Source organism: Balearica regulorum, chromosome 1 (genome assembly GCF_011004875.1).
Source record: "Balearica regulorum gibbericeps isolate bBalReg1 chromosome 1, bBalReg1.pri, whole genome shotgun sequence".
In the NCBI taxonomy this organism is placed as follows: Eukaryota; Metazoa; Chordata; class Aves; order Gruiformes; family Gruidae; genus Balearica; species Balearica regulorum.
Genome location: NC_046184.1, coordinates 217,329,384 through 217,351,528, shown reverse-complemented (window position 1 = coordinate 217,351,528; position 22,145 = coordinate 217,329,384). Strand labels below are relative to the sequence as shown.

Sequence of the window (22,145 nt, the reverse complement as noted above, 5' to 3'; positions counted from 1 at the left end):
TTTGCTCTACCAGGGCGTTCTACTAATTTGTTTTGACCCTGAAATAAGCTCGTGGAAACAACTCTCTTTCGGGCTAAGCAGGGAAAGGCTATCACTGTGTCAAACTAGCTGCTGGATAAAATAATGTCACCTTAGAGAAGAAGAATGCCAGTGGCAATCGTGTATGTGCAGCTTTTATTTCCAATTTATTTGTGGCTGGATTCCGTCGCATTCCAGATGTAACAGCACTAGGGGACGGTCTTGGAGATGACAAGAAATGTTGCTGTTAAGCTCTGCTAGGAGATGTCTGGGGCAGTGTCCAGCGTGGTGGCCACGGTGTGGCCTGGGACCACTCATCACAGTTGTTCCACCAGTCTGCCTCAGGCACATACACACCATTTCTCACGACGTTTTGCAGCCCAGCGTGTTAAACCTGGGCCAAGTATTTATTCTTTCTCTCCTACAGCTTGGTAGGGAGCAAAAAATCCTTTGGAGGTGATTTCCCTGGTAGAACGTGGCTTCCTTCAGCCAAGGTGGTGCGGTGCTTCTCAGCTTCTCCTTGTCTTGCCTTGCTTCAGCATTTTGCCATCGGAGTGGTTGTCACTTGTGGCAAGAACTGCTTTTACACTGAAATAAACTTGAGATCCAGATCGTGCCGGACTCAACGTTCTCCTTGTTGTCCTGTCGCATGCTTGTCCGTATTCTTCTCAATGCCAATCTTTTTCAGCTGTGGTGCCTTGCCTTGCAGGTGCCACCCGTCACCAGCACATCAACGCCGTTGGTTGGAGTTTTGTCGTCCACCCAAAACAACCGCTGCCTCTCCGCCCCAGACCTGATGGCAGAGAAACGCCTGGTTCTCAACCCCGTTTCGTCCCTCTCAGCCCTGCATAAGCCAGAGCGATCCATCAGCCCCGAGAGCAACGACAGCATCTCGGAAGAGCTCAACCACTTCAAGCCTATCGTCTGCTCCCCGTGTACTCCTCCAAAGAGGCTTCCTGATGGCAGAGTCCTGAGCCCTCTCATTATAAAATCCACCCCGAGAAACCTGAACCGGAGCCTGCAGAAGCCAACCACCTACGAGGCCAGTCCTAGAATACTGAAAAAATGGGAGCAGATATTTCAGGAGCGACAGATCAAAAAGACTCTCTCTAAAGCGACCCTTACGTCCTTGGCTTCGGAGCCTGGGGAAGACGTTACAGTTCCCGACATCACCAACTCCAGCACTTGCGCTAAAGAACACCCACAGGTGCAGGATGATCATCTTCCTCCTGATGCAACAGGGGACCCTCGCCCCGAGCTGGATTTCTTTCCTTCCATCAGCGAAACGAAGCTGGGAAGAGGGAGCGAGAAGAGCAGAGATTCACAGGCCTTAACGACAGACGACAACGCTGCTGAACCAGATGCGAGATCAAACGTCACCTCCCTAAACACGCGAGTGTCTGAAGTCCCTGACCTAAAAGTGAACACGTTCACGGACAAATCCTGTCTTAGTCTTGGCCCGAAAATGCTGAGCAGAAGACTTACGGGCGTTAGCGCGTCGCTGCCTGACAACAGCACGCTAGGAGTCCCCGTCAAGACGTCGGGAAAAAAGCAGCTGAAATACCTGAACAACAGCGAACTGATCAACGTACAGAACAGCACCTGCAATTCCGTTGAGAACATCATCGGGGAACAGCCCCCGTCGCTGAGACGGGGCCGGAAGAGACGCTGCAAAACGAAGCACTTGGAGCACAACGGCTCCGTCAAAAGACTGAGGCATGGGGCAGGGGAGGTGGGCTTGCCTCCGGAGGATCGCTTGGTACGAGAGATGGAGCAGAAGCTCCAGCAAGAGGAGGAGGACAGGAGGTTGGCCCTGCACCTGCAGCGGATTTTCGACAGTGAGAATAGGACAGTGGATAGGCGGAAAGTCAGAGTCGATCGGTATCTGCTGCGGTCAAAGAGCACTCTGGGCGCTAAGTAGCACTGGTGGACAATGTTGCCTTTCTAGAGGACGATGAGGTTTATGAGATTATCTTATAGGAAAACTATTTTTTGTCATACTTCCACCCACACAATTGTTTTTTCGTTTTGGTGGTAAGACATTTGTAGGTCCAGTTCAGAGAGAAGCCAGAGTCCTTTCAGATTAACAAAAAAAAAAAAAAAACCCCAAGAGAGAGAAAAAAATCTTCCAGCTTTCTGGTCCATTGGTCTGAAAGAAGTGTCCGTCGTCCCCGTGAATACACTGCAACGCCTCTGTGTCGGTGACATTGGGGTTCCCCAGCTGGGAGGGTTGTGTGAGCAGTATGTAGGGTACAGGATAAGGACCTCGTCCTTCCTTGCCTTGCCGCTTCAATATGCCAAGAGAAATCGGAGCTCTACTCGCAGAGAGGAAAGTAAGGTTTTTCTGTCCTAGAAACAGTCTTCTCCTCTCCGCCTGCCCCGTTTTCTGCCTTACGCTGCAGCTGGCTGCGGTGGTCGGACTGTTACCCATGTCAGCGCGTTCGAGTGACCTGATTGAGGGCTCTTGGGAGGGAGGCTGCTCCCTACCAAATAGATCCACCCGTAGGACTTTTACAAATGAATGTATCTCACTGTCTGCACCAGCAGTACAGATGATAGGTTACTTTCTTTAAGCAGAAAGCCAAATGCAGTGAAGAAAGACATAAAATAAGGATTTTACTGAAAAGCCTTATAGGAACTCATATGTTCCCGTTAGTGACACGGCAGAGAGGTCGGGCAGCGCAGCTGGGAGCCGTGCCCTGGGCACTGTGACCCGGGGAGCAAATGCAGCTTTTCTCCCGGTCCCTGCCTCTTCTGAGACAAGAGGGTTTCACGTTCTTCCCACCAACACTGAAACCTAGAAGGGGGAACGCTGGCCGGGTGATTTTGGGAAGGAAGTTCTCCCTATCGACACACACCCTTGCAGGTTTTGCTCAGTTAAGAGATCTCTCAGCACACCTAAGACCTGTCCTTACATGCCCGAGAGCGACCCGAGGAGGAATCCCTGGGGTACCTGAGGCATCACCATCCTCTCCCAGGCACCCGATGGGTTGGCGGTAGAGTTGGGACCGGAGCCCGGCTCTCCCGGCCCGTGAGTGCTCAGGGCGATGCAAGCCTGCCCTGCCCCTGCTCCGAGCTAGCTGTCTTCAGATTCAAACCACTAAGAAAGCTCAGGTGAGCAATGCACTAAAAATTTCTACTGAAAGGTATGAAGTTGGGCACAGCAGCCTGGACCGGAGCCTGGGCTTGGTGGAGCATGTGTTGTCTGCCCAGATGTGACCTTCGGTGGCAGCTCATCCTCTGGGCTCTTCTCCATGGGCCATTAACGCCGCAATAATTACGTTGATTATTTCCAGTAATCAGGTTAAAAAAAAACCCCATCATCTCAACTTGATACTTGAAAGCTGCCTTGCAGAGTATTCACTGGGCACCCTCGGTGTCCGCAGGGACCTTCATCCGGAGCGGAGGCTGCGGTGTTTTAACGATCTTGCTGACCCGTGTGCCAGATGACGAGTGGTATTTTCAGGACGTAACTGAAGCGCGGTGCTGGGGCAAACGTACCGAGACCCGTGGCGCGAAGGGAGGACAGCCGATGCATTTAAACAGGTGGAGCTGATCTAAGAGAACGGTTGTTGCCCAAATTCCTCTCTCTAAAAAATGGTTGAATTTCTCCCTCTCTCTTAAATGGTTAAAAACATAATGAGAACTGGTTTTCTTTTTCCTCTCCTGGCATGCTTGCGTAACTGCAAGGACCCTGGCGCTTTTTTCCTAATCGAACTGGATATTTTTAAAAAAAAAAAAAAAAAAGAAATCTTATATTTTAATGGATAAAATTTATATATTTTAAATACTATATTTCAACAGATTGACACTTTCGTTTTGAAAAATCTTATAGCAATGATTCCGTAATATATATCTATCTCTGTATCTCCTTAACACACAAACTACTGGATGTTTAAAGTCATACCTAGGGCCGGCTAGACCTGACCTGCTCTGCCTACGCACCGCGGCTCGTGGGCGATGGCTTTCCGTACCCTCTCACGCGCCGCAGCCTCGTTAGGTGCTGATTGAAGCAGGCGCTTTTCACCCAAACTGAATCCTGCTCCTGTACCCAGCTGTGAATTGGAAGGAAATGAAGTCATTAAAGCCTCGACCGGACCTAGAAGAGCAGCGCAGAGAGTAGCAGCGATGGCCTGGATCTGCCCTTTGCACTGAAGTAAGCTCAGGAGGGAAATTCACAGCTTTTACTCAGAATTCATGCCGGTTTTTTTTCCCCAACATTTTGAGTTAAAGCATGCACTTCTCAAAGCATGCATCTAGATTTATAATTATTTTTACAGGCCTCCTTCCCCACAGTTAATCCCTTGAGCCCAGATCAAAACTTCCCTAAACAGTTTCCTTCTTTCTCACGGCGCTTGTGTGGTTTCATCCAGGCTCGGGCTGCCAGGCGCTCTCTTGAGTAAGCCCGCACCACAAAAAACTAGATTTACACGCGGAATGTAGCCTTTCTTTCCCCTCTTAAAATAGATTTTGCAGTCCAATGCATCAGGCCAGTGTCTTAAATATCTTCTTTTTAAAAGATGACATAAATATTTAGAGGGTTTCGTGTGTTAATTTCCTCTTTTCTAAATCCGAGCGGAAGCGCGGGAAGCGCTGCCTGAGCTGGAGCTTGTCCCCAGCCAAAAAAAATCTTAATGGGCCACCTTGCGCCCCCGGCTTGCCAAACCTCGGCTCCCTAAGCATCACGCGCGCTCCATTTCATCCGCATTGATGGAGCCCTTTGGACGTGGCATCGTAAACATGTCGTGGAAGGGTTGCGGCGGCAGCAGCTCTCAGTAAAGCATCAGGGTGGGATCGATCTTTTCCCATGAAGTCGCATGCCCGCAGGTTTTTAGCCCGATGAAGCTGCTGGCTGCATTTCTACGTTCGCTTCTCCATCTAGTTGCCTAAAGACTGGGAAAAACATGGGGTCGTTTTCCAGCCGGCTCGCCTAGACCCTCTCGCCTTCTTCCGAGCTAGCGAGAGCGCGACCGCCCTCAGCTGAAATCCACCCGAAGCGGTGTGGGGTTCAAGACTCGAGGCGATACGAAGCTAGGATGAATGTTTTATTAATTTAACACTCTGTAAGTTTGTGTAAGCTTGCACAAAAAATGAATTGTATATAATTACACTTAAAAGAGCAAGAATTCCCAGCCTCCACCTTTTAAAGGTCAAGTATGACACTACCTTTGCCACAAACAATGCCAGCTGAGAAGTAAAATACCTCTTGCTGAACGGTGGATGCAGCACAAGATCTGCAGAGGCTCTTAAGACGAAACCAATAAGATTTATGCTTATATGAAAGTCATTTCTAACCCTCCTCCTTTCTGCAGCCACCTTCTCTCCGGGATGAAGGCAGTCATCGTGGGATAGCATGAGCGTGTGAACATCCTCCCAAAATGTGAAGCTGTCTTCTCTTGTGAGAAAAAAAACCCAAGAGGTCAAGAGATTGCACTGCCGGTAGCGCTGGAGGGCTGGGGTTGGTTTGACGACAGAAGGACCGTGTCTGCCAAAGATGCCACCGACTCCGGAAAAGTTGCTTTCTGACCCTCCGGAGCTCTCTGCCCGGGAAAAGCCGTACAGAAAGGTCCATGTTTGGAGTCAGTGAGATCAGATAAATGAAGGAAAAGTGCCAAAAGAAGGGGTCGTGCCAGATGATTGTATAATGTTGTTCTATAGTGTCAGTATTTTTCTTCAAATGCTATTGTACATGCAGCGCACCGTAGTCACGAAGTGTAGCTTGAACAAGCACTTCTTTGTATTTTCTCCAGGAAAGCAAAGGGGGAGGTTGAAGCCTTAAAGACTATCACTGATCTTAAAAACCAAGCCTTTAGCAATGCTCCGAGGCCAGACCCCAGGGCTCTGCCCGGACCCTCCCCCAGCCCCGGGCCGTCTCCCAGTCGTCCGGCGAAAGGTTGACGAGGAGCTTGTCCCGCGCGCAGGAGGGGAAGCGTTTGACAATAGCCCGGCCCCTCACGCTCGTTGGGGGGACCCAAGACAAAAACTAACGACCGTTGGACGCGACGGTCTCACGTGGCAGCGTCACGGAGACCCACGGCGTGTCTCCGTGGATGGCAGCTGGGTGGAACTGGGACATGACGCCGGTTTGAACTACGGCGCGGAAGCTGGGATGATCCCCGCGTGTCACGCGCATCTTCCCTGTGTCTGTAAACCACCACGAAGCATCAGCTCTAGAATTAGCTCTTCACTATGCAAACAGAAGAACCTTCAGCTGGTTACAAAGGGGGTTTGTGTAGACCTGGTTTCCTTGGTATTTACTGTCAAACTGTTTAAAACAAATCTAGATGTTGCTACACTTTTTTTTTTTTCCCCCGATAATGCTTTAAATCGTTGTGCTTTCGTGTTCTCCTCAGCTTGCCAGCAGAGCACCGGGGTGGTGAAAAAACTTACGGTCGTTTTGGGTCTCAGCTGAACCACCGTGGCTTCATCCAAATGTTTTAAAAAGTGATGGAAGTTACTGAAGGACTGTTGACTTGCATGTGTAAAATGTGTGGGTAAAATGACATGCAGGCGTCTGTCATGTTGTGGCTTCTGTTATTTGGAACAGAGTACATCCTGCTTGTGAAAAAAATTGTCACAAACCAGAAATATGCCAACCGTGTACAAATAACATGTACATTTTAACAGCAACGAGGACTTTAACTGCAGGACAAAGGCCGAGGTTAAAACAGAATAAAACCAGGTTCTGACAGTGAACTACCTGTTTCTGCTGAAGTTGCTGCGCTTGGAAATGAGCGGGATCCTACTGCTGCCTCTCCCAAACGGGTTACAGTTGCCCCTGGCTGAATGAGGTTGTTGGTTAATGTTTTGCAGGACAAAAACAACAAAAAAAGGTGAAGGTGAGTATAATGACCTATTTTTGATGTAGGTAAGCAGCCAGAGCGGAGTGAGCATCCTCCGTCGCTCCCCATCGCTTGTCCCAGCCCCTCCGGTTGCAGCGACGCAGCTGTAGGGAAGCCGGACCGGGGCGTGGATTTGGGGTTTTAATAACTATTTTGTGCCACGCTCAGGGCCGGCTGGTTGGGCACATACCTGCGTCAGGATGGGACTCCGTGCTCGGAGCGGCACTTCCCCTTCGTGGGGCGGATTTTCCCCACTCGATGATGGGATGGCAAGCAGGAGCTGAGAGAACCGGAGAGCTCCTATTAGCTTGTCGCTCCATTAACGGTGGTGGTGGTGCTGCTCACCCATGAACCCTCCTGGTACAGGCAGAGCCCCAGCGTTAGCTGTGCTCGTCGTGGGACAGGGTGGACACGGTGCTCTCTGCCGTGCTCATTGCTGGCCAAAACCTCCCTGCAGTGCCCAGAGGGTGCAGTAGTTTTTTCTCACGAGTCAGCTTTTGCGCAGGGACGGGTGAGCGCACACCTTGACATGGCAGGGAGCAGACATGGCTTTCACGTGCTGTCACGGCAGCGTTCCCTGTATCCATGCTTTCAAGCTGGAAGTCGCTGCCCGAAAGCCTGAGATGAATTTTGTCACCACGCTCGATTTTTCAACCTCAGGAGGAAAAAATGGCTCCAAACAAGTTACAGAACAATGTGCATTTTACCCAAGAGGACCAAGGTGTGAGATGCTTTATTAAACCCCTGGCTATACTACGGACTAAACTTTGGGCACCTTCTTCGCCGCTCTCTTCCCTGGCAGCTCTAGCTGTTTGGGAATCCCCTGCTTGGGTGTTGCCTCTTCGAGAAGGGCTTTTAGCACCTGCGCCTCATCTGACGGCTTGGCCATCTCCTTGCCAATGGTTGCGGGGAGGATCTCGAAGACCTCCTGGAATTCCTCCATCAGCCTCCGTGCTTCCCGGTATGCTTTGGGGCTGGATTTCCTCTTTTGCAAAACAGACGCTGGAAAAGGCCAGGGGTGTGAGCAGAGCGATGGGACGGCTCCTTGGCTGCAATATTTGATCTTCACTCCCACGCCTCCGCCCGCCAGCAGCCCCAGCCCTCCCGTCCCTGCAGCACGGGGTGCATCACTGTGGCAGGGACACAAAGGCGGCTGCTGGGATCCAGCTCTGACCTGGCACCCACATGAAACACGGAAACCCCAAAAGCAAAGGCACCGGTGGTCTTGAGTAACTCAGGAGTGAGGACAGATGTTCTGGGTTCAGGCCTGGGCAGCGGCTCTTACTGTAAGCGGCAGAAAGTGCCTTAATTTCTTGCCTCTCTTCCTCTGCTCTTCCCTGGTCAATGCAGGGAAAAGAAAAAGTGCTAGGGAGTAGGTGGGTCCTGCTTGCACTAGCAGTTCAGGATTGTACCACCATCGGGGCTGGGATGGAGACAAAACATGGCCACTGCTCGGAGACCTGAGTCCTGCTTCATCTTGGGGGCAAAACCACTTTTACTCCAAGGCTGTTCTTCCAACAGCTGGGTTGGGGTAAGGTTAAGCCAACTGTGGATCCAAGGAACCCCAGGAGCATCTGTGTTGGATTTACCCCTCTGTTAACCAGTAGGCAGAGCATCAGGGTCCAACCTCATGGTGGGCTGAGGGTGTTCAGCAGGTGAAGCCCCTGTCCTCTCCGTTGGGGACCCTCGTCCCCACCTCAGCCGTACCCCAGGAGCCCACCAGCTCAGGGACACCTTTATGTTCAGATCCTGCCTCTGCCTCTGTGGTGCCGTCAACAGGAGAGACGGGGAACGCAGGAACATACCCAAGGGGACTTCAGTGATGGTCGAGGTGTTTCTCATGGCCATCAGGATTCCTTCCAAGACCTCTGCTTTTGTCTTTCGGGCAGGAGGGTCGGGCATCCTCCTACGCTGCAAGGAAGACCAGGAGGCTGCAACATGCCTCCCCTCCACCCTCCAGGCTGATGATCCTCCACCTCCTTTTCCCACCCCCTCTCCTAAACTAACATGGGCATGGGCTTCTGCACGAGGTAGGTGAGACGGTCTCTTTTTTTTGGACCAAGCTGGTCCAGTTTCGACACTGATTTCAGAGTACAGGTGTACTGAGCAACACTGGGTCAGCTTTACGTGACCCCAGAGTGGCGCAGTGGATTCAGGGACTGTAATTCTACTATAACCCACCCCACAGACCCAGCTCAGAGGCCGTTTCCTCCACTCTTTACCTTTTCCCGAGGCACGTAGGGCTTCTGCACACTGTCCAGACGTGGTTTGGCATCCCGGTAAACCAGGGGGTGTTTCAGGATGGAGTACAACGCCTGCACGTTATTCTGTATCCCTGTGAACCAGAGGGGAAGACAGCACAACAAAAGCCTTCACTGCTTCGTTCTTGGTCAGAGTGGACCATACTGCTCATCGACCTGCCAAGGCTTTTCTAAGCAGGAGCCCTCTGCTATCTTCACTCACTAACTGGCTCGATAAAATCTGGGTCCGTTTCTCCACCAAGCAGCTCCTCGTAGCCTTTGTATCGCTCTGGAACCACCTGGGAGCTTCCTTCCCCCCTCTGCTCGCTCCTCTTCTTCAGCCTGCCCTCTGCCACAGGTCTCAGCAGGGGTCTGGACACATCCTCCACCTCCAAGGAGCAAAATAAAGGAATTCACAGCAGCCCTTTCTTGCTGGTTAAGCTGATGGAGTCAGCCAGAGCCTGTCCTGCTGTGGTCAGAAGTCTCTCCTGGTGGCACCGAGCCATGCAGCCACCACCTCACGCCATGTCTGCGGGACCGGGCACAGAGGAGAGACGAGCCATCTTCATCACAGTGCAGACTTTTTTTTCCCTGATAATCCCAAGATTTTCAGGGAAATCAAGTCAAAAAGCTGCCCTGGTGAGCTCTAGGAGGGAGTTTTCCAGCAAATGCTGCAGGGACAATGCTGGGCTGCTGAGCTCCTGCGCTTGGGGCTACCCACGAAGCCAGCACAGCTATGTGCCACCCTGCGAAACAGGCCACTAATTCTTGTTCTTGGTCACTGCATTGCATTTATGCTTCTTGCTAGTGCTTCCATCCTTAAATCCCTTGCAGTCAAAGGAGGGATATAACCACTGGTACCCACAGCACACGCACACGGTTTGTTCACTTAGGAAAGGTCCATCTATGGACCATTTCTGGACAAGCCTTGCAGTCCTGAACACTCAGAGCCCGGCCTCACCTGCGTTATAAAGAAGGATGCAATGTCCTCCTCGACGGGGCCAGGAGGAGGCCTGGAGTCACCCTCCCCTTCCCCCAGTGCCGTCCGCTGGTCGCTGGCTGGGGTCATGGAGCTGATGGGGGGCAGCGGCTGGGCTGGACTCAGAGGTGCAGCATCTCTCGCAGCCTCTACCGCAGCTGGGAGCGGTTTCCACAGAAAGGTCTTGGCAGGAGATTCCAGCATCAGCGGCTGCTTCGTGACTTTGGGGAGTTGCGACATGACCTGAGGGGACGCAATGGACGTCTGTACACACTGCCACGAGCATCAGCGTGGGGTCGGGTCCGGCAGCTGGAGGCTGGGCCTTACGGGACAGGGAGTGCCAGGGCAGCCCCGGCTCTGGGGACACCCAGGCAGCATCTTCAGTCCCGTAGGATCCCTCAACCAAGGCCGATGGGCAGGACTGAACCCAAAAACCCAGTGACAAACCCTGTCTGGGGCAGCAATAAGGGGGTGGTTGGATTCCCCAGCCTCATCCTGAGCAAAATACCTCCAAATCCTTCCCACCCTTCCCTCCGTCCTTCCAACCCCACTGGGATCCGTCTGTCCCGCCAGCTCTTCCTGTGCTCTCCAGCAAGTCGGTTCCTTGGGCAGTCCTGCCCTGAGTACTGCAGCAAGGGCTTCATCCCTGCCTCGGGCAGGAAAAACTCCACGCTCCAGAGGCACATCCCTCCTTACCTTGCGTCTGGCTTTGAGAGGGATGGAGAAGTGCCACCTCCCCGCGGCTAGGCTCTTCTGTCGGACAAGTTTAATCCCCAGATTGTGCTGGAGAAGCCGCGTCAGCAGAGGCGGCTGCCCTGAAGGAGCAGAGGTTGACCAGAGCTGCAGGAAGCTGGTGGAGAGCCCGTGTCCTGCTCCTTCCCTGGCAGCATGCTGTGCCAGCTAACCCAAGGCTCAGCTCAGAGCACGGCACTGCTCGGGGGACCAGAGTAGAAGCCACTCTGTTTTGTAGGGAGACGTCTTAGCCCTAAGGACACACACACTGGCCAGGGCTCCGTGCCACCAAGGCCAGAGGAGCAGCCCTGAACTGTTTTATTTACTAGTCTATACATAGCTCTTGCACCGTGTGACAGTGCTGCAACGTTTCATCAACATCCTTCTGGCTACCTTTGGGGTTTGTCCACCCTGCTCAGAAAGCTGCTGCAGGACAAAAACCTGGACCAGCTTCAGACAAGCCCTTTGTGGGATAAACACCACCTGAAGAGCAAAATTTAGCCTGGGATGGCACTGCTGCAGTCACGGATGGGCTCTTACGGACTTTGACGGGGCCGGGAGCAGCAGCAGTGTTTGCAAGAGCAGTGTTCACCTGCGTTGCTCTTTAGAGAGCAGAAATTATTAAAGCACCTCCACGGGGGCCAGGGCCAGCGTGGCAGGAGTGTCCGAACACCGAAAGGCAACGTGGTCCCTGTCCCAGAGAGCTCACAGCGAAGGAGGGATGGAGCAGGAGTGCCCCGCAGAGCTGGGCTCATACTGTACCGCTCCGAGTGGTGGTAAGAGGGTTGTTGTGAAATGTCAGCTCCTTCAGGCACGGGAAGAAAGCCACAGGTAAGAGAGCTGTCTCATCCGCAATCTGTAAGATAAAATAGTTTACTGTTTGATCTAAGCATTGAGTCACACTGGAGGCTGCAGGGTTTCATCCCAACCCTCCCACCAAAGCGCGTTCCTCCAATGCCTGGGGACCCTGGCACTGGGCAGGTAACGTGCAGTGAGGGTGAGGAGGAGGGAGATGGCATCCCTCAACCAGAGACACCCAGCAGCTCTGCTGCCTGTGATTATGGAGGGCGGAGGCAGCGCTCCCCTCTCCCTCTTGCACGCTGCAGCCAGAGGACTGATGCCTCCAATGCTCAGAAGAGCTGCAAGGTGGAGAGGCAGGAAAAAAAGTCCTACCTTTCCACCCTATGGACCAAACCACAGCCTGGCCCAGGGCACGGCAGCCAAAAACCAACTCACCGACAAGGCAGCAATGTAAAACAGGGAGATGACACACAGCAGAGCTCACTTTGGAAGTGAGCTGACCCATCCCATCATATCCCGGAGGGATGCCCCTTGTTGGGCAGAGGTAACTTGGCACTGCCAGCTCACCTGGCTGGAAGCAGTGTGAGTTAAGCCCTGGGCAGGAGCCAAAAGTACTGGGAAGGGGAGGTTAAATGAACGTGTTACTTCTCTTTTGGGGCACACTGAGAACCCCCTGTGGCTCAGCAGATAGGTATAACCTGGCACTAAACCAGCCCTAAGTTCTCGGTGAGACATCACCATCCACCATGCAGCTCCAGCAAAGGATCAGTCCAGGGGGAGGACAGTCCTTCACATATCCCATTCTCTGATTAAATCCCCAAATATGCAAGGGTTGAGGCAAGCTGGGTGCAATTCAGCTGCCTAAATAGGCTTCCTGTCCCACCTGAGAGATCCTGGATATCTGAGGCATCCCTGTGGGCTGGCAGATGGACACAGGAGCCAGGTAGAGCTGTGCCCTTCGGCAGTGGCAGCTAGAGGCCAAGGGTGTCTCCCAGAGAACTAAGGCCAGGCTCAGGGAGCTGAATCTTTACATTTATCTGGAGCCACAGGACCCAAATCACCTTGTTGAAGGCCAGGCTGAGATGTTTCAGCTCAGGAAAGGGAGCACGAACGTTCCTGAGCGTGGAGGGAGCTGGCAGAGTCTTAGTGGCAGATGGGTATCCCTCCCTGGGAACAACCTTAAAGAGAGGAGGAAGAGTGTGAGCAGAGACACCGCTCCAGGGGCTCCGGTGCCAGGAGACACCTCCGGTGACAGGATACCACCCTCCTGAGCCCAAACACCACTATAATTTGAGGAGCTTTTCGTTCAGACTCGCTTCGGAGATTGTCTCGTGGCAGCTTGCTCTGGCCTCTGCATTACTGTGGGAGCCCTCAAGTCAAATGCACCAAACTCCATCATCCAGCACCAAAATCGTACGCGGGCTCAGGAGGAAGCAGCTGTGCTCTCGGGGAGTGTGTGTGTGTGTACGCACGTGTGTGTTACGCTAGAACATGATGCAAGCGCTCAGCATCTCTGAAGCTCAGCTCTTTACTCAAGTTCTAATAAAAATCATAGAATGGTTTGGGTTGGAAGGGACCCTTAAAGATCATCTAGTTCCAACCCCCTGCCATGGGCAGGGACACCCTCCACTAGCCCAGCTTGCCCAAAGCCCCATCCAACCTGGTCTTAAACACTGCCAGGGATGGGGCAGCCACAACCTCTCTGGGCAACCTGTTCCAGCACCTCACCACTCTAACAGTAAAGAATTTCTTTCTAACATCTAATCTAAATCGACCCTTCGGCTTCAAATCAGGGTCTTCAGCTTCTAACACCTTATTCTGAAGAGCATCACATAAATGTGGGGGAAAAGATGACAGCGCTAAGAATGAATGAACTCCCAGCTCCTGAGCTTCAGTCCCCACCTGAGTTGCAGAACACGCTTCCCTGTGCAAGGGAGGGCACACCGTCACGAGCAAATGGCGACCCAGCTTTCAAACAAAAGTGATAGAAGTTTAAGCTCTGGTTTCCCTTGGTTATGGGAAAATTTGCTCCTGATCTCCTCGCTGAGAGACAATACTCCTTGCAGATACAACCTTGCAGGCCCCCAGAGTCCCAGTAGTACCCACGGGCTTATTGAAACTCAGCTGAGAGGTTTGGGGAAGGGAAATTTTGAAGCTCACACCCCAAATCACAGATCGGCCAATGGTTCTTACCAGCGCTGGGTGTTCCTGAGAGCCAGAATTAAAAACGACATCTGCAATGAAACACAAGGAAAGTGAGAGTTTCTACATGAAGCCAAGCCTGGACCAGCCCCAGCCATGGCAAGGCTGGAATTACCCCGGAAAAGCAAATCACCATCAGGCAGGATCTGGCTCAATGGCGGGACGTGCCCAAGGTGGGGGGGGGGGGGATCAGGCCCACTGTAGGAAGCTTGCTGACAGCCCCATCGCTCCAGGTGAGGTCCATGTCCCTCAAACACTGCAGAAACCTTGGTACTGGCCTCAGGGAAGCCAGGAGTTCCCCACATGTAGATTTTTGTTTGGAATCTCACCCGTGAGCACGAGGCCTTTCCCACATCATGCTGCTACCACCAGAAGTTGTACCGTTGCCTGCTCCGCAAATACCTAACAATAGGGACTGCTGCAGCGAGCCAGGGAACGGAAGAAGTGCTTGGAGGAGCCTCACCATCAGCTTCCATCACAGCCCGATCCACACAGGAAACACCAGGCAGCCTCTGGATCCATCCCATCACGTGGCCCACATGGTGCGTGCATCATGCTTCAGTAAGGACATCCAGAGGGGAGAGCTGACTTACCCCAGGAACGCAGACCTGCGCGTGGGCTACCTACTCACACAACCTTCCTGCCTTCTGCTTCTCCAGGATCCACAGTAATTCACTTCCCAACCTGAATTTTTTCCCTATTTTTGCCAATTTTCCTCCAGCCAGCATGCGCTTTCTCCTTTGGAGCAACCTACCCTGGAGAAGTCTGCCCTGCTTTAGGGTAGTCCTACAGTCTATCCTGCTTTAGGGTCATTTGTGTCCAGGAAGCTCCCAGTAATTATAAATGGACTGTAAAGGTTAGCCAAGACGTCTAAAATGGTCCCATGTATCCCTCCCTCACTGTTTTAATTTTGTCAAGCTGCTTCACTCACTAGTAAACATCCAGCAGATCCTCACCCTGACATAACTCATCCCTCTCCCACTGAAACACCTTGCGGTTTCAGGGAGAGGCAGACACTGCTCACCCGTCCTGTCCGGATCCCTCTCATTCTGTAACACAACATATTCAAGCTGTCCTTTCTTCGTCTCCAGCTCTGTTGGCACCTCCGTGTCCTCCTGCTGCGGCGGCCGGGACTGCTGCCAGAGCCTGCTCAGGGATTTGTACCACTGTGCCCTGAAGCTATCGCCATCCAGTGCGGGGTGGAGGAAGAACTGCCTGCGCTCAGCTTGGTGCAGGTAGGGAACAGCCGAAATCCCGTTCCTGTCCAAATTCAGCTCCCTCAGGCTACGGGAGGAGGAAATCTGTGAGAAACTCCATGATTGCTATCGGTATATGCACCCGGCCATCTGTTTGCCCCGGCGCCCGCAGGGCAGGGAGCTGGCCCTCGACCTGCCTCCTCGCTGAGCTTCCCAGCAGCAGTGCGGAGGCATCTGTGACAGCCGCACCTCGCTGCTCTGTTCCCCCTCGTCTCCAAATTGCAACCACAGGCTCAGTCCTTGGCACAGCCCGGCGTTGCCCCTGAAGCCTGTGACTCTGCCCCCCCCCACCAGCCCAAGGGTCAGCTAGCTCTAGCTCATCTCTTGATGAGAATTTAACAGACAAGGAGATGTCTCGGCAGTTCATTAAATCACCTGGGGCTCTGATGAGCTGCGGTCCCACTGAGATTTCTTAACGATGTTCCACCTTCCCATGGAAGTGTAACATCACCAAGGCCAGAAGACAACTTAGGGAAGAGCAAAACCCAAACCTCCACACTCCAGCCCTGCAGTCTCATCCCTAAATCTCGCCCACTCCCCCTCCTTTCTCTTGAACACTGCAGACAACGTGCACTTTACTCCAGGAATGTCCTGGCAAAGCCAGGGCAAGCAGCCAGACCAGATACCCACTTCCAGTTTGCAGTGCTGGAGGGAGGCATCCGAGGAACATCAGAAGGTCTCTGTGCTGTCCCCAAACCCAGCACAGCCCAGCTGAGGGGCACATGAACAGCCCCCCCTTCCTCGTGACTCATCTCTGGCTGAATCACGAAAGCCCACATTAAACAGAGGGAGCTGATCCACAGCCTTTCCTAGTGCTGAAATAAAGGATGAATCTGCGGCGAAGAAGGGAAAATGGAGAAAGCAACTGCCATTTCTCAAATCAGACCTGGAGATGGGCAAACACGCAGGGCTGGAGCTGAATTACCAGCCGCCTGCCAGGTTTTGGCCAGCTTGTGCTTTGCAGCAGGCTGTTTGCTTCCATTCAGCCCTATTTGCAATACTAGAGAGACTAAACAGGAAAGTATCTGAGTGAATCCCAAAGATTTTGGGTTTTATTTTAAGCCTGCTACTGTACAAGAGCTGATGGAGGCAGCTGCCAGCCCCCAAAAGCCAGAGCCGTCTGCTGCCAAGTGCTTCCTTACCTGCAGAGACGAGAGAGGCTCACAAAGATGCTCGGGTCTGACAGACGATTGTCATCCAGCAACAAGACCTCCAGAGATGGAAACCTTAAATGAGCAGAGCTGCGGATACAAAGAGGCTCATTAATAACACACTCACGCAAAGACAGGTGAAAACCACATCATTTGCTGTCACTGAGGCAAGATGTGTCCTCTGGGAGACTCGACTGGGGCTGGTTTCATTCTTTTAATAGAAAACTGATATCCCACCTGAGAGCAGCTAAATTGAATCAGTCCAAACAACCGTCTAGCTCAGCATCTTATCTCCAACAATGGCAAACAGCGGATACCTTGGCATAGCGACTGTGTCTAAGCCATATGTGAAGGGTCTAATAAATAGCGTCCTACTCACGTGGCTCGGCCACCCGCCAGGGCTGCTGAGTCCAGAGGTTCCTCTCTAGCTGCTGCTGACAGCACATACCCTGGGGGATGATAACGCTCCTCTGCCACCCAGAACCGACCATTAGGTTATTTGTTCTTCCAGTTTGCAGGGGAAGAGCTCTGCTGCCCGGACTGATATATCCCAGGCTGCCCACCCTCGCTGCTCACCACTGCTTTGCCAGCCCCACCGCTCCATCACCCTTGTCTGCTTGCCCGGAACATCCCACCGCCCCATCGGCAGCTCCCCACCAAACCGAAGCATCACTTGTTGCGTGCACTTACTCCCACGAGCCCGCCAGGTCCGGAGGCAGGGACCGCAGGCCGTTGGCTGTCAAGTGAAGGACTTTGAGCTGGGACAAATCTCCCAATGTCCAAATGTCCTGGGGGGACAAGTTATTGTAGGAGAGATCCAGATCCTGATGGAAACAGAAGAAACAACCCCCTGGAGTGAAGAACAATCTCTGTTGGCTTTCCCCAGGTAGATATTAAATATTTACAGACTTTCAGTCACGCTACCACCTGCCCTAGGGTGACGCTGTGAGCATCTCTGACTCGCAGGAACTTCACTTACAGCGGTGGGACTCTGCACCTCTGCAGAAGTGCTCAGGGCTGGTCCCTTGCTCACCTCTGTGGCTCACAGGACAACAGGCAGCAGAAAGCCAAGGAGCAGACCCTGCTGGGAGCGAGGACAAAGGTTTCTAGGATTCATGAACAAGAATGGCTTTGCCAGGGCATTACAATAGGCTGCATTTTCCTGGGAAGAGCTCAAAGCACTTTCCAAATCAATTTAATATGAATTTCCAATCAGCCTTCCCAGGGCTGATTTCTCTGGGCTGTCAGCAAACAAGATCCTGGACACAGGTCACGGATGAAGCTGAGGTCCACAGGGGCATGGCAGGAAGGGGAGTTTGGGTAGGTCCCATTCCCACCTTTCAGAGCTGATGCCAGTGGCAGGGCTGCTCACACAGAGGCACACAGGGATGGACAGGATCAACCTTGGCCTCACGAGCCTTGGAAATTTTGGTTCCCCATCAGCTGGGCACGTGCTTACTGACTGAGTCAAACCCTTGAGTGGGTTACCAACAGTGCATGGGAGAAACATGGGAGAAGCTCTCCTAGATTTCATGGATGTGGGGGCCTCCAAAAGCCTGCAGACAGGAGGGAGGCCAGGATCCGAGTGTACAGAGCTGACAGCCGAGCCACCAACAATTCTTTGAATAAGACAAGAAGAAAGAAACCTTTTCAGACAAAACTTTATATCCAGCAGTAACCAGAAACCAGAGAAGTCCAGGCAAGGACACCTCCTCAAAGAGAGCAAACCTAGATAAAATCAGTACTGCTGAGTTCTCTATAGCAGACACCCACGGCAAGCTGGAGGGAGAGGACAACTAGAGCCATCATACCAGGCACAGTTTCTTGTTCTTAGGATCCACTTTGTCTCTTTTTTTTAAAAGAAAAAACCCAAACTGACCCCTTTGCCACGTTAGAAAAGCAGCCCATAAGATGGGGAAACTGCAGACACCTATCTGGAGAGGAGGAAGATGCAACACAGAGAGGTAGAGTGCGGAGGAGGATGGGGATCTGTCGGGGACCACCCAGCATCAGGGAGGTGAGGGAAAGGATCGCTACACAGGGATCACACTGCAGGGAAAGGATCCTACAGCAAAGGAGGTGGCCCATTACAGGGAAAACAAGGAGTCCCGTGGCAAGGAGCTGAGCCATGGGGATCTGTGAGGGATTGCTCTGCAGGAGAAAGCAAGATGTGAAGGTCCTCGAGGGACACAGAGGAAAGGACTTCCTGGAGTCAGAAGGGAACAGGAAGAAAGAATGACCGTGTGGTCTCAGAGAAATGTAGGCTTCAGCACGACGGTTGGGAAGGAATAAAGTCTCGGCTCCCCCTCATCTTACTTCCAAATGCAGGAAGTCTCCAGCGGTGATTTTCAGATTTCTTAGTCCATTCAAGGAAAGTTGCAGTTCCCGCAGTCCTGGAAACTTCCGAAATGGCTCTGCAAGGGTAGAAAAGGAAATGCTCCAGCGAGTGAGGAACAGCAGTAACAGAACAAACGGTGTCTTATCTGGATCTGGAACGGACCAAAACCATCAAGAAGGAGAGCGATAGTATTATCGGTGGGCATGTTTGAAAAAAAATGCCAGCTCAGTTCGATGTTGTCCGTACAATACACGATGCCCCACCAGCCCCTGAGACATCTGGTTTGCTTTCATGCATTTGCTCCCACGCCAAATCGGATGATTGCTTGAAGCCACTGATGGCACGTTTAGCTTCTATGTTTTACTAGTTATAAAGGGATTTCCTTTTTGCTTTTTCAAATTAACTGAGCCCACGACAGTGGATTTGGATTCACCTCCCAGCTCTATCATTAACCTTCTGAGCCTTTGGGATAAGTCATTTCATTATTCCACGCTTCTATATATTAAATGGGGATTTTCTTTGTAAAGAGCTTTGTTTTCTAATAATGAAAAGGATACCACAGTGGCACACAATTATCGTTACAATAAAGGGAATTAGGATTTCAGTTTACTAACAGGAAGGAAGCAATTCCACAGAGAAGTGCTGTATGTATCTTAAACCTTTTTGTAAAGCTCTAGACCTGTGTTCAGACAAGCACAAGCTTCCCTGGGTTGAAAAGCAACGTCTATTTTTTGGTAACGCAGCCCCTTACCTAGTGTCAGCAGGTTCTCAGCAGCATTTATAAAAGCAACACCATCAAATTTCTCCAAATCATCTTCTTTAGCCTGCAAAATGCAGAAAAAAACCCAATCATTCCACTCCAGCCCTAAACTGATCTGAAACAACTGGATCTCTCCTTTTCTCAGAATGCCTACATCAGAGCACTTCCCATAATTAGGTCTTCATTTGTTTTTCTGGCTGTGGAGAGCACCCCTCAGTTTAACACACAGCCGCCTCCGTGGCCAACATCCAGAAGCCCTGGATTAGTCGAGCCCCAAAGCAAAGCCCCCTCTGCGTCCTCCCTGCTGACCTTGCTCCCCTGTGTGTGTTTTTCAGGGCTCCTGGGCCGTACCTCAATTTACACAATTTAGCACATCTGACCCGCACAGCACCAGGAGGGAACCCTAAAAAAAAGACACTAAAAACCTATCAGCACCCTATTGCAAATGAACCCAAATTAACAGTCACTTCTCAAGCTGAAGTTAAGCTGAACCTCCCTGAACCCAAAGAACAGCATTTTGCAAGGGGATGTAAGTGGGGAAGGGGCTACACCTGATGAAGACCAAGTTAATTTGGTGATGAAGACACGATCCAAAGGTTTGTAGGACAAATCATCCAAGCCTGTTCACGGCTGGCTGGCTGACCTTCCTGTGCAGGAAACATGCCTGCTTCTAACGTGTGTGTTCTCTGACATCTGGACACTCATGTGGTAACGTGGTAAATTTTTCAACTTTTAAGGTAGTTCCTTAATGCTTCTGGAGTCTCTGATACTCACAGAGACCAGATTTTGGCTGCTGATGTTCACAGAGCGCAGGTCGGAAGGGTTCTTCAAACAATGGTGCTTCATCTGGGGGGAAAAAAAAAAAAAGAAACACAATGGTTACTCCTGCACCACTCGTGTAAGCAATCCTAAATGTCACATCCTGGGACCTGAACCCCAAAACCAGACCTCAGCTGTCCCCTTGGATTGTGGGAAGGGGGGAGAAGGTGGCACAGACATAAGGAGGGAGAGGCAGTACAGAGTCCGTCCACGAGCAGGATCGCTCCACAAACCGCTATCATAAAGTGTAGGCAATAACAGAGAAATCTGCACTCACAAGAAATAGCTCGTCTAGGACATTGTTTTCATTATTTTCTTCCACGGAGGCAGAATCTAGGGGCTTTCTCCTCTGCTCTGGTGTCTTCCTGGTGGTCCTCTTCTCAGTCCGAGCCCTCAGGGTAGTTCCGCGTGCCAGCATCCAGCGCCCAGCCCCTGGCACGACGATGGACCAAGGCAGAGGGGATGATATGGAGAGCACGTGACCCTCCACATGTGCCCTTCTCAAAGTGGCTGCATTCTGCCTGGTGTTTCAGCCCAACACTGAAATCCATCATTTTAAAATCCCCTATACGGGGAAATACTGGAGTATAAAATGTTCAGTGACCATAAATTTAAGGTAGGAACCTTAAAGCTACAGCCAGAGCCATGGAAGAGAAGAACCATGCTACTTCATCGATGCTAATAAAGCCATAGGTTGCAGACATGGAAATGTGGGCTGGAAGAGCCTCCTGGAGGTCTCCAATCCCACCTCCCACTCAAAGCAGGACCATCAGCAATGTTAGATCAGCCAGCTGTGGCTTTGTCTAATGATTCCACCACCTCCCAGGGTAACCTGGTTCTGAGCTGCACCTCCTCCCAGTGAAGGAGTTCCTCCTAACGTCCATCCTAAACCTCCCAAGGTGAAATTTTTGGCCCAGTCATGCCATCTGCCACCATCGAGAGGGGTTCGTAGCTGTCCTTCAGGTAGCTGTAAGCCACCATCTCCCCTTGGACTCTTCTTGGCCAAATAAAAAACAAGCTCAGGATGCTCGACTGGTCAGGGGGCTGGAGCACAGGACCTTCTAGCAGACTTCACCACCACTTCTTAAACGTTAGAAGACATTTCTGCCATTTCTAAGCATTTCACAGATGTGACTCACAAAGCCCAGAGAAAAAGGAGAAGCTCTAGCTCAGAATGATGGAGAACCACGCTGTGCTATCCACATGCCTGCCTGAAGCTTCCCTCCTGCCGGCATCTGGAGACAGCTGCTGGAGCCATCGGTTAACGTATGCCCTAGATATCCTGCCCTCTTCATTTTAATGAAGGTTTAAATTATTTTAAGATTTTCTGGGCACGGTTTTGAAGTTCCGTTATCAACCGCTATCTGTGTTATCAGCTGTGATGTACCCTCAAAGCGTCACCTTCTTTACTTGTGTGCAAAATGTTCCTGGCAGGAAAGCAGTCGGTTGCATAGTTGCTTCCGTCGCCCATTTTATACAGTCGTGTCGTAGCCATCTTGACCACAACGTTCCTGGGGAGAGTGGGAAAACAAATAAATAGGTTAAAATTTTAATTGGCTCTAACGTTATTTTGCTTTAAACAGCTCTTTCCAAGGGTAGCCACAAACGAAGTATCAGCCTGTAGGCAAAGGAACGCTGTCAAGGACACACGAGGAGCATCACCTCCTAAAACGGAGAAGTAAATGAGGTGACAGGAGTACGCACGTTATTTTCCAGCTCAAGATATCAAAACGCAAACGCCGATGTGTGCGTGGGTCGGACTGTGTGGACGAACGACTCACGGGATTTTCTGGAGCGATGCTCAGCGCGACACAGACGCTGGCGCTGCCGGTAGGCTGAGATGGCAGCGGCACGGCGTACACCAGGACGCCGGCGGGGGCACACGCCTGCACCCCATGGTACACACTGACACATCTACACCTACACACAACCCCTACACACGTGCTCCACACGCGTACCCCGCTCACACGTACAGCCCATCGTGAACGCACACCACCCCGCGCTCCC

The 22,145-nt window shown here is 51.9% G+C and overlaps 2 protein-coding genes across 6 annotated transcripts in view; one reads left to right on the top strand and one right to left on the bottom strand.

Moving 5' to 3' along the window:
• The window catches only part of RNF169 (ring finger protein 169), a 32,078-nt gene extending 25,364 nt beyond the window's left edge, over positions 1-6,714 (top strand). The window contains exons 6-7 of one of the 3 annotated variants that reach the window (XR_012833464.1): positions 728-3,132; positions 5,331-6,714. Coding sequence is in view for 1 of the 3 variants with exons in the window: in XM_075742654.1 (XP_075598769.1) it covers positions 728-1,939 (1,212 nt within the window). In the remaining 2 variants the exon portion in view is untranslated. Of the gene's footprint in view, positions 1-727 lie in introns of all 3 variants that reach the window. The other 2 variants (XR_012833462.1, XM_075742654.1) reach the window with 2 other exon arrangements.
• A 113-nt stretch (positions 6,715-6,827) lies between these two features.
• Positions 6,828-22,089, bottom strand: XRRA1 (X-ray radiation resistance associated 1). 3 transcript variants are annotated; one of them, XM_075742650.1, is made up of 17 exons: positions 21,540-22,089; positions 20,416-20,570; positions 20,094-20,165; positions 19,311-19,383; positions 18,538-18,635; positions 16,912-17,045; positions 16,213-16,311; positions 14,839-15,098; positions 13,806-13,846; positions 12,674-12,790; positions 11,574-11,667; positions 10,776-10,894; positions 10,062-10,322; positions 9,324-9,489; positions 9,083-9,195; positions 8,666-8,771; positions 6,828-7,862 (listed from the first exon to the last, which is right to left on the bottom strand). In XM_075742650.1, the coding sequence occupies exons 1-17, from the start codon at positions 21,631-21,633 to the stop codon at positions 7,621-7,623; spliced, it is 2,244 nt and encodes a 747-aa protein (XP_075598765.1). In that variant the 5' UTR covers positions 21,634-22,089; the 3' UTR covers positions 6,828-7,620. The 3 variants fall into 3 exon arrangements, with proteins under 3 accessions (XP_075598765.1, XP_075598766.1, XP_075598767.1); XM_075742651.1 differs by lacking the exon at positions 12,674-12,790; XM_075742652.1 differs by lacking the exon at positions 8,666-8,771 and having other exon boundaries at positions 7,669-7,862.
• Between the last annotated feature and the right edge of the window lie 56 nt (positions 22,090-22,145).